The 16,076-nt window shown below is 39.7% G+C and overlaps 1 protein-coding gene across 2 annotated transcripts in view; it reads right to left on the minus strand.

The window, feature by feature from the left end:
- The window catches only part of CASD1 (CAS1 domain containing 1), a 61,277-nt gene that overhangs the window by 36,171 nt on the left and 9,030 nt on the right, over positions 1 to 16,076 (minus strand). For both annotated transcript variants that reach the window (XM_073333919.1, XM_073333918.1), the window contains exons 2-4: positions 6,136 to 6,232; positions 5,128 to 5,248; positions 970 to 1,014 (exon numbers count right to left, since the gene is read on the minus strand). In XM_073333919.1, the coding sequence (XP_073190020.1) occupies positions 970 to 1,014; positions 5,128 to 5,248; positions 6,136 to 6,232 (263 nt within the window). The remainder of the gene's footprint in view (positions 1 to 969; positions 1,015 to 5,127; positions 5,249 to 6,135; positions 6,233 to 16,076) is intronic.

Here is a 16,076-nt window from a genome sequence, read left to right on the forward strand (position 1 = left end):
CCATTTAAGGCCCAGCCTGCTTCTTAACATCATAAGTAGTTTCTGCTTCCACAATCAAGAGGTACTACAGTCTCCTAAAAAAGTACAGTGGAGAGTGTCAGATCAAAGGGAAAATACAAAACAAAGAACTACAACAAAACTTTATAATGAAGACAGAAAGACTGTCCTAGCACAAAGTTACACTTCTCCTCTCCTGAATACAACACTGACCATCCTTTTTAAATCATAGCTCCCTCCAAAGACCTAAGTAATCCACTCAACATGCACTCTCTCGATGAATTATATGGAAAGGAGTGGGAAGAAAGTAATGCTACTGAGATCTTTGCAGGAAGACCCCACTCCCACACCACTGGGGATGGGGAAGGAGAACAGAGTTCTCCTTAAAACCTACCCACAACCCACAAGTGTAAGAGAGAGAGAGAGAGAGAGAGAGAGAGAGAGAGTGTGTGTGTGTGTGTGTGTGTTGAAAAACCTTGTACACTGGTGATGCATCTGGCTCACTCTGTTACTGCAATCAAAGTGGACCCAGGGCAGAGAATTGGTTGGGGTGACAAAGAAAGCTCATCTGAATTTACCACATTCCTTGCTCCAAATATCACAAACCACTTTCACTGGAAGGGCCAATTATCAGATCTGATGAGAGGACTAATATTGTATGTCACTACTATCAAGTTCAAAGCTCCTGTAAGATAATGGAACTGATTTAAAAAAACACCACAACCCAAACACACCTCTAAGGACCTTACTCAGATTTCACTAAATTTTAAGGTACAAATCTTCAGGGTGGGTGGGAATCAGACCAAAAATGGTGCTGACCACCTGCAATCCTGGTTGACTTCTGTTTAATTTGTGACGGATCAGTATCTCTGAAAAGAGGTCCTTAATTGTTTTCACCTGAAGTACAGGGGGAGCATATAAAATTATACATTGATTATTATAGCTTGGAGCTTATTATCATAAAAAACTTACCACTTTAATTGATGCAGATTTGTCTTCAAAAAGAATGTTTCCATGCTGCCAAAATAAAAAACAAGTTAAACTTGTTCTACTGGAAGGCAGTGTATGTTCAAATACTGATCCCTCTCATTTCTAGAACTTTACAAATTGTGGATATCCGTGGACCATTTTTGTGGATCGGGTGCAGATACAAATTTTGTATCCATACAGGGCTCTACTCATCTAAGGCCTCATCTACACCAAAAAGTGTTTGCTAGTACAGCGCCTAGAGGAGACAGTTTATATGAGAAAAATAGTTCTTTTGTCTGCACAGCTTATATCACTTCCTGGAGGAAATAAGATATACTAGCAAAAGTTGTTTGTGGGTTTTTTTGTTGCTGGTGTAACTGATTTTTTTCATGCTCCTAACTGATATAGCTATGCTGGCAAAACTTTGAAGTGTAGCTCAGGCATATGGTGCTATGTCCCCAGAGCAGCTCCTGGGAACACCACAGCTTTCTATTACCAAATGATTCAAAAAGTCTGAAATCTTTCCTTTCTAGACATCACTATTTTTCTTAATACTCCTCTCAAAGGACCGAAATAGAAACAAAACATTTTCCTCTCACACTTCCCTGGTCTATACCACTAGTATGCCTACTTTCCTGCTCCCCCTGTACTCTAACAGCTGAACCAATTTTGCTCGAAGTTTCCAGAAAAAAATCAAATCACCACAGGCAGAAATCAAGCCTGGAATATGCAATTCATAACTTATTGACTGAAAACAGGAGATTAGGATGGAATAAGTCAGGCATCCTTAATTACAGTAGACACAGATACTCCTTTAACATTAAACTGAGTTGTATTATTTCAGTTTCAATCCCTGAAACAAAAAGGACAAGTGCACTTTCCCTCCACAAACTGAGCTGAAGTACCGTAGACAAATATATCCATTCTTTCTCCATAAGCCAGTGAGTCCCCCTGCTCAGCCATCCTGAAACTTCCTCAGGATGCATTTAATAGATATCCTCCAATATCTATTAAATGCACTGTTACTCCATCAGTTTCAAAAGCATTTGACACAAAGGTCTTCCAGCTCAGAACCAACCAAACTACTCCTCCCCACCAAATTCTCATAATTGCCAAACTACTCCCCACCTCTGGCAAGCAATCCAACACCAACCCCCAGGCTAGGAAAACTCCTGTTATCCAATCAGCCAAACATCTGGCTTTGACAAGTGAAATTTAATTACTTGCTGCCTGCCAGATAGATTGCTATTGTGCATTTAAATACCCCGATTGTATTAAATAATTGAAAAGTGTGATAAATGAAAGGCAGTGGTAGCTCCCTTTTATGGATACCCAGCCAGCCAGCAGCTATAAAATCCCTTAGTAGCTGTTCTCTAATTGCTCTACCTGTAAAGGGTTAAAAAGTCTCACTGCTATGCATAGGTGAAAGGAAGTGAGTGGACACCTGGCCAAAAGACCCAATAGGAAGGCTAGAACTTTCTAAAATTGAAAAATGACTCCCCTTTTGTTGGTCTGTGGTTGTTCTCTGGGGAGAGGCAGACAGGGTGCAGTTATGCTGTAAGAAGCGTGGTGCCAGATATGAAAAATCCTCAGTATCATATCTGGAAACTACTTTGAACCCCAGATATGTAAGTAGATCAGAAAATGTCTAGGAAGATGCAGTTAGGTTTATCTCTTTTTATTTATTTCTGGCTTGTGGACTACTCTGTGCTAACCCTAAGTGTTTTTGTTTTGCTTGTAACCTTTAAGCTGGACCTCAAGAAAGCTATTCTTGATGCTTAATCCTTGTAGTAGGCTGATTTTATTTTTTTTAAATCTAGCAATAGCCTGATTTCCCAGATGTGTTTTTTCTTTTCTTTTTTTAATAAATAAAGTTCACCTTTTTTTAAGAACAGAATTGGATTCTTGTGTCTTAAGAGGTTTGTGCATGTTGTTTAATTAGCTGGTGGCAACAGCTGATTTCCTCTCCCCCCCCCCCCCCGCGGGTGGGGGGAAAGGGCCTGAGGGTACCCCACAGGAAAGAATTCCCAAGTGTGCGTTCCTGGGTTCTCAAAGGGGTTCTGCACTTGGGTGATGGCAGCATCTACCACTCCAAGGTCAGATAAAAGCTGTAACCTTGGAAGTTTAATTCAAGTCTGGAGTGGCCAGTATTAATTTTTAGAGTCCTTGTGGGTCCCCACTTTCTGCACTTGAACTGCTAGAGTGGGGAATCAGCCTATACAACCAGTCTGACCTGAAGCTGAATACAAACCCTGAACAGCAGAAGAAGTTAATGATTTGGCTGCCTGATAAGCTATATTGCTATAGTCTATCTCTGGCTCCACTTAGAAAGCTGTGCTTCACACTTATCTTCAGAAAATGAACACAGAACTGTTTTTCAGTGGCATTTACAAGAAAGGGAAGGCAGAAAGCTATTTTTAATTTCAGCCCCAATCAGACTTGCATATCAGTCAATGCATCTAGGATTTCAGTGTCGATTAAATCAGCAATTAATCTTTCAAGAAGTGACTTACAACAAGACTTGAATTAATTAATACTGGCTAAAAAAAGACAAAAAAACTTCACTGGCATAGATCAGATTGGGCTCCCTCTGCTGGCAGCTCATCAGCTTGCTATGAGGAGACCCTGCCATTGGTTCCCTGGGTGTTTTAAGCCTCTAAGGTCTGAACAGCACCCAATGTCCCTGTCTTTAGGCCCCTAGGGACATCTCTGGAGCACAGATCTTCTGTCTAGGCTGCAACCATATGGCCCAGCTTCCTAGCCCCTCTGGTCTCACTGCTGACTCCTCAGCCCCCACCTCAGTTTAAACACACCCTTTTCCAGAACTCCAAAGGCATAGGCCTTCTACTTTCCCCTCTTCAGAGGGCCATTTGATAGGTGTAACATATAACAGATACTAACACGTTATTGCTCTTTACTTAAGCATGATAAATACATAGAGGGTATAGATCATATAGAAAACAACACACATTCTGAACACAATGCCCCTCACTGTAGCTCACTCTTCGCTTGGAGGGCCATCTATGTTCAGATAGGCAGGTTCCTCCTGTCCCAACCTCATCCATTTCTTACAGCTGTCTCCTGCATCTTAAACTGGTGAAAAATTACCAAAGAACTCCCAACAGAGCATCTTTTATAACCTTCCAGTCCCTGTCAGGTGACCTCCTAATCAGCCTCCCCAGGGACCAGAGCCCAATACCAGATGACTGTTACCAAGTGACCCCTCCCCATCTAGCCAGTTCTTGGGGTAGACATTATCTTACTGTATAGGATGTTTATATTTGAAAAGAGGATTATACCAATTTAACAACTGTCTATTGTCAGTCCTGCATCACTATGCCTTGGCATTTCTGTCCAATATGGAGGTAAAGAGATCACAGAGAAAGCACCTTGTCCCCACATTCAAAACAGAGTTTGCCGATTGGTAAAGACACAGAGTTCATAATCTCACAGCGAATTCATAAATTGTACAGACAAATTTCCATTTTCTCACCAGAAAACCAAATCTCACTTAGGGCATGGCTACACTCAAAACTTCAAAGCGCTGCCGCAGGAGCGCTCCCACGGCAGCGCTTTGCAGTGCGAGTGTGGTCGCGCGCCAACGCTGGGAGAGAGCTCTCCCAGCGCTCCTGGTACTCCACCTCCACGAGCGGATTAGAGCACTGGGAGCAAGGCTGGGGCACTGTTTACACTGGCGCTTTACGGTGCTGTAACTTGCTGCGCTCAGGGGGGTGTTTTTTCACTCCCCTGAGCGAGAAAGTTGCAGCTCTGTAAAGTGCCAGTGTAGCCATAGCCTCAGTTGCCATTGGAGAAGCCACCTTAGTTTTCTTTCCCAGGCTGTTCAACTGTCATCTGCTGAATACTCCCTCTGCAAACTTCCCACTTCACTTCTCAGCATGCCAAACATTCCTGTTATCACCCTCTGACAACTGCTTGGGCCCAATCTCCCGCTCAAGTGCTTGATTTGTTTCTCTGCGGAACTATGCTACGTGGTCCCCTTTCCTGAATGTTAGGATAGTAAGTAGTATTATTTCCCAACAAATGCCCATTCCAGACATCAAAGTCTTTAGAAAAAACCCGGTTTCTGGTGTTTTCAACCTGGAAATTAAGTAAAGTTTTAACAGTGAAGTGACAAATTTGGGGGAAAAAAGACAGTCTTACCTTGTTTCCTTCTTCCTTCACTTGGGGATTTATGAGTTTTACAAAAGAATAAAACAATTGGCGAATTCTGGAATCTCCTATAAATGCAATATGTTTGTCTAGGAGGCAGTTTTTTGCTTCACTGCAAAAAGAAACAGCATTACAAAATTAACATATTACATTATTTAAGGAATCAATTTAATGAAGGAAATTGACAATTCCTTAAAGGAAATCTTGAATGTTATACAGAAAATTCTAAACATTACATCTAACTCTAAAGAAGGGTAAATTGTTTTTTTAAAATACTGAATGCATTACATATAACTAGGAATAAGTATGAAATAAGGAGCCACCCTGACCATTTGATTCTACAAATTACTGCAGGAGTGAAAGGACTCTCTTTCCCATTGGGTGGTGCTGAAAAATCAAAAAGACTGAGTAGTTGTATAACTTTGTTGAGTAACAGAATAATTCTGAGTGATAAAGGTATCTGTCACGGTTAAGTGAATGAAGAGAAAAGTGATAGGTACTTTTATTTCTCAACATTATTTAGTCCATTTTCTTAAGAAAAAATTCTAAAGAAAGAATATATATTAACTATTTGGGATATTATAACTAAGAATTGTATTTGCCCTTTAAATCACAATTTGAAACCATATATAAAACATGTGATGCACCTTGAGCTATCTTGAAATTCTTCATAATAAACAAAACATGCAGTATAAATTATTACTACCACTCTTATCTATTTATATTTAGTAGCATGATCCATTATGCTTAGCACCCTAGACACATAATGAAAAGAATATCTGCCACAAAGGACTTACACTAAGTGCCCTTTTCTGATCTCTGATAAATTATGTATTTCACTGTAACCCATTTAAAAACAATCAGATGCAAGCATGAAGACAGCCAAAAGAGATGAGGCTATAGAGACTCAAAAGACTGCAGTCCAGTATACAGATTTCTTACTACTTTCCCCTGTAGAGAACAGAATAAAAATAAAAGAATGTAAGGTGATATCCTTACCTATTTTTATATTTATGCATCATACAAGTATGGGGCTGCCATACTTTTTCCCCAAGAAATCTCCCACTGGAGAGAAGATATTCACATGTATCATCACCTTAAAAAAATTACACTAGAATTAGAATCCAACTACAAAATGTATCATAACCACCAACTACCTTATTTTTTTTTAAATAAATAGTTGAAGTTTAGACCACACAAAGGTAAGAAATCACTAGCACTGACTAGAACCAAGTATATTGTAAGGACAGGTTTCAGAGTAACAGCCGTGTTAGTCTGTATTCGCAAAAAGAAAAGGAGGACTTGTGGCACCTTAGAGACTAACCAATTTATTTGAGCATAAGCTTTCGTGAGCTACAGCTCACTTCATTGGATGCATACTGTGGAATTATATTGTAAGGAGGTCCCATACAAATTTCCCCACATAATTTTGCCATTTATTACTTCTCACTTCTGTCTGAAAACATTCCTCTGTCTGCAGCCAAATGGTGATGATTGCCTAATTTCTACTAAGGAGCAGGTAGTGACCTGAACTAAATTAATACTTGGGCCTCCAGAGTTAAAAGAACAGAGCATCAATCCACTGTGTCACCTATCATTCTACAATTATAACAACATAAAGTGAAGTGATTAACATACTAGCACTCTAATGTAATTCTCTTCTGTAAAGATTTAGCATATGGTTTAAGCATTTTATATACAATCTAAGTCTAAAAAAGAAATGTGCAGGATTATCAGTTTGTATCTGCTTGCTTAAAATGTAATTACCACCTTAAAGCAGGCGGAATTAGATCTCAGTGTTTCAGCAGAAAGAGGTTTGCATAGGAATTCTCTGTAGCCTCTGATTCTGCACTGCAGTCAGCTCCTTCAGTCTAAAAGTTGCAAACTAAGGGTCAGCTACAGAAATGTGATTTTTTTCTTCAAGCTCAAGTAAATGAACATCTTAGGTACGAAACTAATAAGTCCTTTTTAAAATTGTTATGAATACCTGGGCCTGAAGAAAAAGGAAAGATTTTGCTGCTGTTCCCAAGATACTATTTTTCCAATAAATTAACATTGAAAAAGGTATGATTTCTGAACTTTCTCCCAAAAATGAAAAAACAAATGATATTCATGGGCACTAGACCTTCATTCAGAATGATTCCAAAGTGCTTTATAAACTATTTAGGAATCACTGGTTTTTAGCCATCTACAAGGTAAAATGCACCCACTGTACAGCAGTTCACAGCAACATTACACACTAGAAAAATGTAGTTATCTGAACTGAAATTTGTTCTGGACATAAGGAATAGCCATCTTAGTCTTGAGAAGACTATTGAGATTTTTGGTTATCACTAGCCTAAGCCTCAATTGTGCATCTGATCCAGAAGAGGACACCTTTAACTGTACGGTGTCCCCAAACACTGACTCAAAGAGAAGGCTACTTAATGAATCACCACTACTTCATGAAGAACCTAGGATTTCTTTGGAGGTGTTCTAAGTACTGACCCAACCAAATCCTGCTTAGCTTGAAAAGTATGATGAGATCGCAGCCTCTGCAGTAACAAACAAAATTCTCACATATGTACACCATGCTTTGTTTTAATAGCGTAAACCTTAGACTTGGGTTCCCTGCATGGAAAAATCGTATCGAATTTTTATGTGGAGAACAGAGTTTCAGCAAAGCAAACTGAACACTAGTTTCTTATAGCATGGCACTAGAGAGAAGAAAACTAGAGGGGATATTTATTAATTTTCTATAACTAAGTTACAGGAAAATCTGTAGAAAAGAGATACAGTGTGTTGAAATTGCTTAATATGAACTTAAACACAGATCACTTGAGGATCTGCACGAAGACAAGAGGCAGTGGAAGAGAAAGGGAGAAATAAGCACACTGAATAAAGAAAGGTTATTTTCTCGTCAAAATATTTTACACAGACAGCAGCAGATTCACATGACGATGATGTAGCTGTGGTTGCATACAGAATGGACCCATTTCCTTTTCCTCCCCTGACTAATTTTCATTAGACAGAATTGCTCGGGGTTTGTTTTTAAATTTGATATACCTTCCCCAACCTGTATCTTCAGTTTTCCAAGTACAACTTCGAGACAACAACTCATTGGTCCCAATATAGGGTAGTGTTGCTATCACAGCATAGCTGCATGTATTTCAGTGTTGGGTGAAGATATATTAATAAACAAAAACATTAATAACTACAATTGACAGTGTATATAAAAGGAGTCTAACTTACATCCCTCCACCCCAAAAATACACTAGGTTTTCTCAGAATAGCTCGTCTACCTCAAAAATGAATAGTTAAGGCATGCAGCCAAATGATGTCTCATGCTATATATTTCTTCTCTTATCCCATGCAAGTTATATCTCCCACCCAATCTAAACTATGCCCCCTTTTGTTTTGAAATAATATACTGCTTGATATTCTTTGAAAAAATAATATGCCTCTTAATTAAAACTAAAAAATGTATTTTTGCATTATATTTCCTGGTTGTTGGGAAGACTTGAGATATTTTCACCATTACCTGTCTTCTAATTAAAAAAAAATGTTTTTTTAATTTAATATTAATGAGATTCTTATATATAAATATGTAAAGATTATATGACATACAAATTTTAAAAAACATATTTAAGATGCAGAATAATAAAGGAATACAAAGGGACAGAGAAACCTTTATATTGAACATTTATTAAATTACATTGATTAACTAATAAAATTCTCAGTATATGCACTCTCACATTAGTATAGCCATGACAAAATAAGCGAATTCCTATGGAAGGTAAAACAAAAGTTAAAGTATCAAAGAAAAAGCTCATGTGGGAGAACTCAGCTACAAACAGAAAATTTCTTCCTTGTACCATGAGTTCAAATCATAAGCTGCCACATACCTATTTAATATTGTGAATAGGTAACAAAATGAATTCATGTCTATTTGCTTTAGATGGGGAAATCATGAATATCACAAAATAGCTCAGTCCCCAAAATTTTGCTATATTCTCTGTCATGAATATCCAATATTTCCTGCAAAATGTGAAATCTACAAATGTCATTAATATAATTTTTTTAGCAGTGTATTTGTAGCGGTGTTGGTCCCAGAATGCGAGAGAGAGAGGGAGAAAAAGAAAAGGTTGGTGAGGTAATATTGTTTATTGGACCAATTTCTTCTGTTGGTGGGAGAGACAAGCTTTTGAGCTTCACAGGGGCTTTCCTTCAGATCTGGGCAAGATAACCAGAGTATAAGCTAAATACAAGTTGGGACAGATTGTTAAGCATAAGGGGTTCACAACTGATACATAGATACTAAGTTCAGAAGGGACCATTATGATCATCTAGTCTGACCTCCTGCACAATGCAGGCCACACACATCTGTAAGACTACTTAACTGTTTAATGTGCACTTCATTTTAACAGGGAGTAGGGTGTGTTACAAATTGTTGTAAAGGACCATACTTAAACCTTGATTTTTAGTGTCTACCAGAGTTATGACTTTAAGTTCCCAGGCTCATCTTTTGAAGGTGTTGTTTTCTTTGAGGACATGGAGTGAGAGGTCAGATATGGAGTGACTGCATTGTGAAAAGTGTTCACCCATGGGTGATATTGATCACAGTAGAAGAGAAGATATGTCTGCAGATTTTGCATCTGTTGTTTTGGCAGAGTCTGGTGCTGCTTTCATTTGGTGTGTCCTTATCTGTGGGAATCTTACTTTTGATGATCAAACAACCCCCCACCCCCAACTTTGTCAAGCTGAAGGCCAGGATAGGGGGATGGGGAAAGATTTCTATCAGAAGTGTTCCCATCAATATGGGTTGTAATTGTTCGATAATACCCCATCAGCATTCTGGCATGGGGCGGTAGATAACACCTATGCAAGTTCAGTCAGTGGGGATTTTTATTTTTAATTTGAAGCAGGTTCTCCTGGGATATCCGAGTGGCTTATTCCATGATGTGATCTGCTTCTCTGGTGGAGTGTTCTTGTTTAGCGAAGGCAGTTTAGTGCATTTTGATGTACTTTCTCTTCGGAGCAAAGTCTATAGTAACTGAGTGCCTGGCTGTAGATAACAGATTTCTTGATGTGTCTGGGATGGTTGCTAGATCTGTAGAGATAACAATGGTGATTTGTCGGGCTCCTGTATATACAGTAGAACCTGAGAGTTACAAACACCAGAGTTACGAACTGACCTGTCAACTACACACCTCATTTGGAACCGGAAGTACGCAATCAGGCAGCAGTGCAGAGAAGAAGAAAAAAGCAAATACAGTACAGTACTGTGTTAAATGTGAACTAGAAAAAAATAAAGGAAAAGTTTAAAAATTTTTTTGACGAGGTAAGAAAATTTAAATGAAACAAGCACAGGAACAGTTAAGATAGTTAAAAGCGGCATTTTTCTTTTGCATAGTAAAGTTTCAAAGCTGTATTAAGTCAATGTTCAGTTGTAAACTTTTGAAAGAACCACCATAACACCTTGGTTCAGAGTTACAAACATTTCAGTCACAAACAAACTTCCATTCCCAAAGTGTTTGTAACTCTCAGGTTCTACTGTAGTTGTTTGTAGGATTTCGTTTGTGATGTGCTCTCCCGGGTGCCACCTGGAATTGGGGTACAACTGAGCCCCCTGACCCACCAGCCTGGGCTCCCTTTCACACTTATTGTGTAACAAGCTGCAAAACCCTCCAGCCTGCACTTTCACCAGCATTCAGATAGGTAGGGACACACCTAGCTGCAGTTACACAAAGGCTCTCAAGCTACCAGCTTCCCAGCCTAGGACCCCTGAGCAGTACCATCCTGGCCTGGTCAAATATGGCCAGTACATGGGTTTAATACCCGGTCCGCCTCTCCCTCAATGTAAAGAGAACGATGCACACTTGTAGTAACCAAGCAGAGATTTTCCCCATGCACTCCAGTCAAAGCTCACTGGTTTAGATTAAAACAAAACAAGTTTATTAACTATAAAAGATAGATTTTAAGTGATTATAAGGGATAGCAAACAGTTCAAAGCAGATTACCTAGCAAATAAACAAAAAACACTAACTAAGCTTAATATACTAGCTAGACTGTGTATGAATAGCAGATTTTCACCTTAACTGATGGTACAAGCAGACTTGTAAATTCTTAAGACACAAGCTACACTTGCTTTGCAGCTTGGGCTCCCCAGGCGTTTCATACACAGGCTAGAAATCCCTTGAACCTGGGTCCAGCACTTTCCCTAGTTCAGTCTTTGTTCCTCAGGTGTGTCCAGGAGTCTTCTTATGTAGGGAGTGAAGAACCACAGATGATGTCACTCCCTGCCTTATATAGCTTTTGCATATGGCGGGAACCCTTTGTTCCAAAGCTTGGTTCCCAGATCAGTCTGTGGAAAAATACTGATATCCCAAGATGAAGTCCAACATCATGTGGCTTGGTCACATGCCCTTGTAGAGTCATAGCAGCCATCATTCACAGGCTATCTGTAGCGTTCTCAGGAAGGCTCACCAGGAGGCAGATAAGCTTCTCCTAAGGCCTACTGTTCTCCCGTCACAATCAGCTATCTAGACTGAAAGCATCTGTCTAGTGGCCATTACCCAGGTGTAAGTACATTTGAAATACAGATACATAGTCAATATTTATAACTTCAGATATAAAAATGATACATGCATAGAAATAGGATAATCATATTAAGCTAATCATAGCTTTTCTAATGACACCACACATGACTTACCTTGCATAAAATTGCATCGTAATTATGCTATAACCACATCATCATTATGAAGAATATTGGGTGCAGTGGCACACCATTGTTGAATCTGATTATGGTGTCCAGGAAGTTGATGCTGCTTTGGGAGCGTTCTAGAGAGTTTGAGAGAGGGGTTGTGGTTGTTTAAAATTTGTGGTGGAAATCTGTAAGGGAGCTTAGGTCATCTGTCCAGAAGATGAAAATATCGTCTATATATCTCAAGTATATGTTGGTTTTGTGGTGCATTTTTCTAGAAATTCTTCCTCAAGGTGGCCCCTGAAGAGATCAACATATTGGGGAGCCATCCTAATACCCATGGTTGTTCCCATAGTTTGGGCAAAGCATTTGTTATTAAATCTGAAGTTGTTGGGGCTGAGGATGAAATGGATGAGTTTGGCAATATTTGGCAATGTGTTTAGGGTGGATTTCAGAGCACTGTACATTGCAATTATCATAAATATTACTACGAAGAATTAAACTTTGTAGATGCTGAAAACTAACGGGAGATACATCATGAATACGTAAAAAAACAACTGTTAAACTTTTTCTGCTTTTGTATTACTAAATGTGTGCACCTTTCCCAGCCTGCTCTAAACAGTCTACACAGACACACACTAACTTCATAGCATTTGGTTTTATTAGACAGAAATTTAAACACAAGGTAAAAGTTCAACACATGCCTTCTCTCAAGGCGTGGTGCTCCTAAGGTTCCTATAGTTTATCCAGTTCAGATAACAAACCGCCTGCACCACTGATTCAGTAAGACTCAACAACCCCCAGCAGAGTGGATTCACAGACAAACACACGAACTTGTTACACTGAGGAATCCAGCCAGAAATCCTTGCTGTCATAGTTTTTAATCACTCACTATTGATCCACCTGATTTACACCTAGTTTAGTTGTATGTATCTTAACTCTGTGACCGGTTTAATCATTGCCTAGGAGTGAGAGACAGTGAATGGAAATAGCTGATCTGTGGAACATGGCAGTGCTGAGGTTTTTTTTAAAAAAAACATGCATTATTAACTGCCCAAAACCTTTTTTTTATGTATGTTTGAATGTAGCTGAACTCAGTCTATTATTTTTATTTACTATTTGTATTATCACAGCACCTAGAAGCCCTAGTCATGGACCAGGGCCTCATTCTGCTAGGCACTGTACAAATACAGAACAAAAAGATGATCCCTTACCTAAAAAGCTTACATTCTAAGTATGAGACAAGAGACAACAGATACATATAGGCAGAGGAGTAAAAGAACATGAAACAATATTTGGTTATCATGACAGACAGTGGTCCCAGCACACTGGCACCCTAACCAATGTCATGTGTTTTTTGCAGGCATCATGGCAAAGGAAAGTTTTGAGAAGGTTTTGGTAGGAGAATAATAATTAGTTTTGCAGATGTTTATGGGGAGTACTTCCCAAGAATGAGGAATAGCATGGGAGAAACCACAGAGGCATTTGTTTGAAAATGTAACCAAGTGTCTGATGTAGGCTGGCAGAACGGGCCCAGAAAAGCATGAGAAATTCACAACATTAACTCTCCATAAAAAAAAGGTTTTGGGCAGTTAATAATGCATGTTTTTTTTAAAAAAAACCTCAGCACTACCATGTTCCACAGATCAGCTATTTCCATTCACTGTCTCTCACTCCTAGGCAATGATTAAACCGGTCACAGAAGGCACTGGATGGATGTTAGTCCTTTCAATGAGTCCCTGTATCATCTGTTCATCCCTCATCTCTCTGCTGGTCCAGCACAGCCCAATCCTCCCTCCCAGCCCTCCTCCCCATGAAGGGGTAGGTATCAGTAAAGGCCCTACTGATTGAGGAACTGGACAGAGGATGCAAAAACAGTGCAGGGACGAAGAGTCAGTGGGGCATGTTCTGAAGTGGGGACACAAATGTAGGGTATGGATGTGGGTGGTTTATGCTAGTAAGAGTAGTTTAGGGGTATGCTGGACCCTCAGCACTTGTGCCAGAGTGCAGCACTAAAGGATGAAGCATGGCAAAGGGCAAGAGCTCTCCCAACCCCCCTCCTCCGCCCCTCCCCCACACTCCCTGCACTGCGCCAACACCCCATATTCCCTAGATTTGCACCAAAAAAGATATAAAAATCTGAAAATGTTATGAGCAACTCAAGTTAAGGATGCTGTGCATCAGTTAACCCCTTGAAAAATAATCCAACTAGCTTTTCTTTGTTCACAATCACTCCCATTGTTCAGGAAACAGCCAAAGACCAAAATGACATATCCCAAGTACTTATTAGCTTTTCATCTTGCCTCTATTTAATTAATGCTCATTTCCTTCACGGTATATACTTCTACTTTAGAGCACTTAAAAACATCAGCTCTAAAACCAGAAACTTTGGTTTTGGGGCAAAGCTTCCAAAAACAGCCCCAGCAGAATGCAGGAAGAAAACAGCTTATGTGCATAACACAAATTTATCTGAAAACTGCTCAGGGTAGGGCTGAAACTCAGAATGTATGCATATGGCTCAGGTTCAACGATCAGAGCATGTCACCTTGAGCTACCCAGTCAGTATGACAACAGAGCCCTAGTCTTCTTACATAAACACAATTCACTCTCTTTGGTTTATCAGTTAGGGTCAATCCAATCTGGAGCAGTAAACTTAATTTTCCAATAATTTCTTTAATTTTGCTTCCCCAGGAAGGGGGTAGGGGGAACAGTGGATACCGAAACAGTGCTGGGATAAATCCTGAGCAGGTAAGATCAGTTCAGGGAAGATAATATCCATAGTTTGAGCTCCAGGTGTTGACAAGTAAATGTTTTAAGAACCAAGTGATTTTGTAAACATGTGATTTGGGGGGACGGGGGAGGGGGGGGACAGACGACTGTATTTGTGCAATCCCTTGTTCAAATGACTCCTTATTTGGACCACTACCCCCACCTCACAACCCAAAAATGAACAACAAATTTTAAGACAATTGAGTCAGCACCTGGATTTTAAGACATGTCTACACAGCAATCAGGATGTGTGATTGCAGCATGCATAAGCGTAAGCAGACTAGCTCACTAAGAACAGCAGTGTAGCCACAACGGCATAGGCAGCAGCATGGGCTAGCCCCGAGTACACACCTAGGGTCCCAAGTGGAATTTAACTTGAATGCCTAGACTATACTGCTATTTTTAGTGAGCTAACCAGATCACAACTAGGTCGCCTATGCCTATACATGCTATGATCACACCTCCTGACTGCAGAGTAGACCTACCCATAGAGCACTGAAAAAAGTATTTAAAACAGTAGGCGATTTTGAGGCCAGGTCTACACTACAAACCTATCCTGGTGTCACTACATTGCTCGGGGGTGTGAAAAATCCACACCCGAGTGACCTAGTTGTATTGACATAATCCCTGCTGTAGACAGCGCTATGTCGACAGGAGAGCGTCTCCTGTTGACACAGCTGTCGCCTCTGGCAGAGGTGGATGAACTATGCCAACAAGAGAAGCTCTCCCCCTGGCATAGTGAAGTCTTCACTAAAGCACTACAGCAGCACAGCTGCAGCTTTTTAAGTGTACACCTGCCCCGAGCCTTAACTATAACAAAGCTGAGACTCCACTATTATTATATGCAACTGTAACAATCTCCATTCTCACACACCTGAGCGAGAAAGTTGCAGAGCTGTAAGGTGCCAGTGTAGACAAGCCCTTACATCTGTAAGATTACAGCCATGTGCAGTTGCAGGATTAGGGCCAAAATTAGCCAATAAGACCTACAATTTCCCAGCATTTTCCTACTAACTTTTCTTCCAAACATGCAATAAGAGAAATTTTTACCATGTTTCAATAGAAAACAAAACCTAATCAAAAACATTTAGGAAGTACAACATCTCCTCAGTCAACAGCAGATGACCTGCAAACATTTACACACATGCTTTACTCATATGAGTAGTCACATGTGTTTCTGCAGACTAAAACTTAGTCTGCAGACTAAGGCAGTCTTAACCAGGGGTACGCATACCTGTGGGGTTATACAGAAGTCTTCCAGGGGGTACATCAGCTCATCTAGATATTTGCCTAGTTTTACAACAGGTTACATAAAAAGCACTAGCAAAGTCAGTATAAACTAAAATTGCATACAATGGCTTTTTATATTGCTCTATATACTATACACTTAAATGTAAGTACAATATTTATATTCCAATTGATATATTTTATAATTCTATCGTAAAAATGAGAAAGTAAGCGATTTTTCAGTAATAGTGTAGTGTGATAC

This window comes from Lepidochelys kempii, chromosome 2 (assembly GCF_965140265.1).
Source record: "Lepidochelys kempii isolate rLepKem1 chromosome 2, rLepKem1.hap2, whole genome shotgun sequence".
NCBI classification, from domain to species: domain Eukaryota; kingdom Metazoa; phylum Chordata; order Testudines; family Cheloniidae; genus Lepidochelys; species Lepidochelys kempii.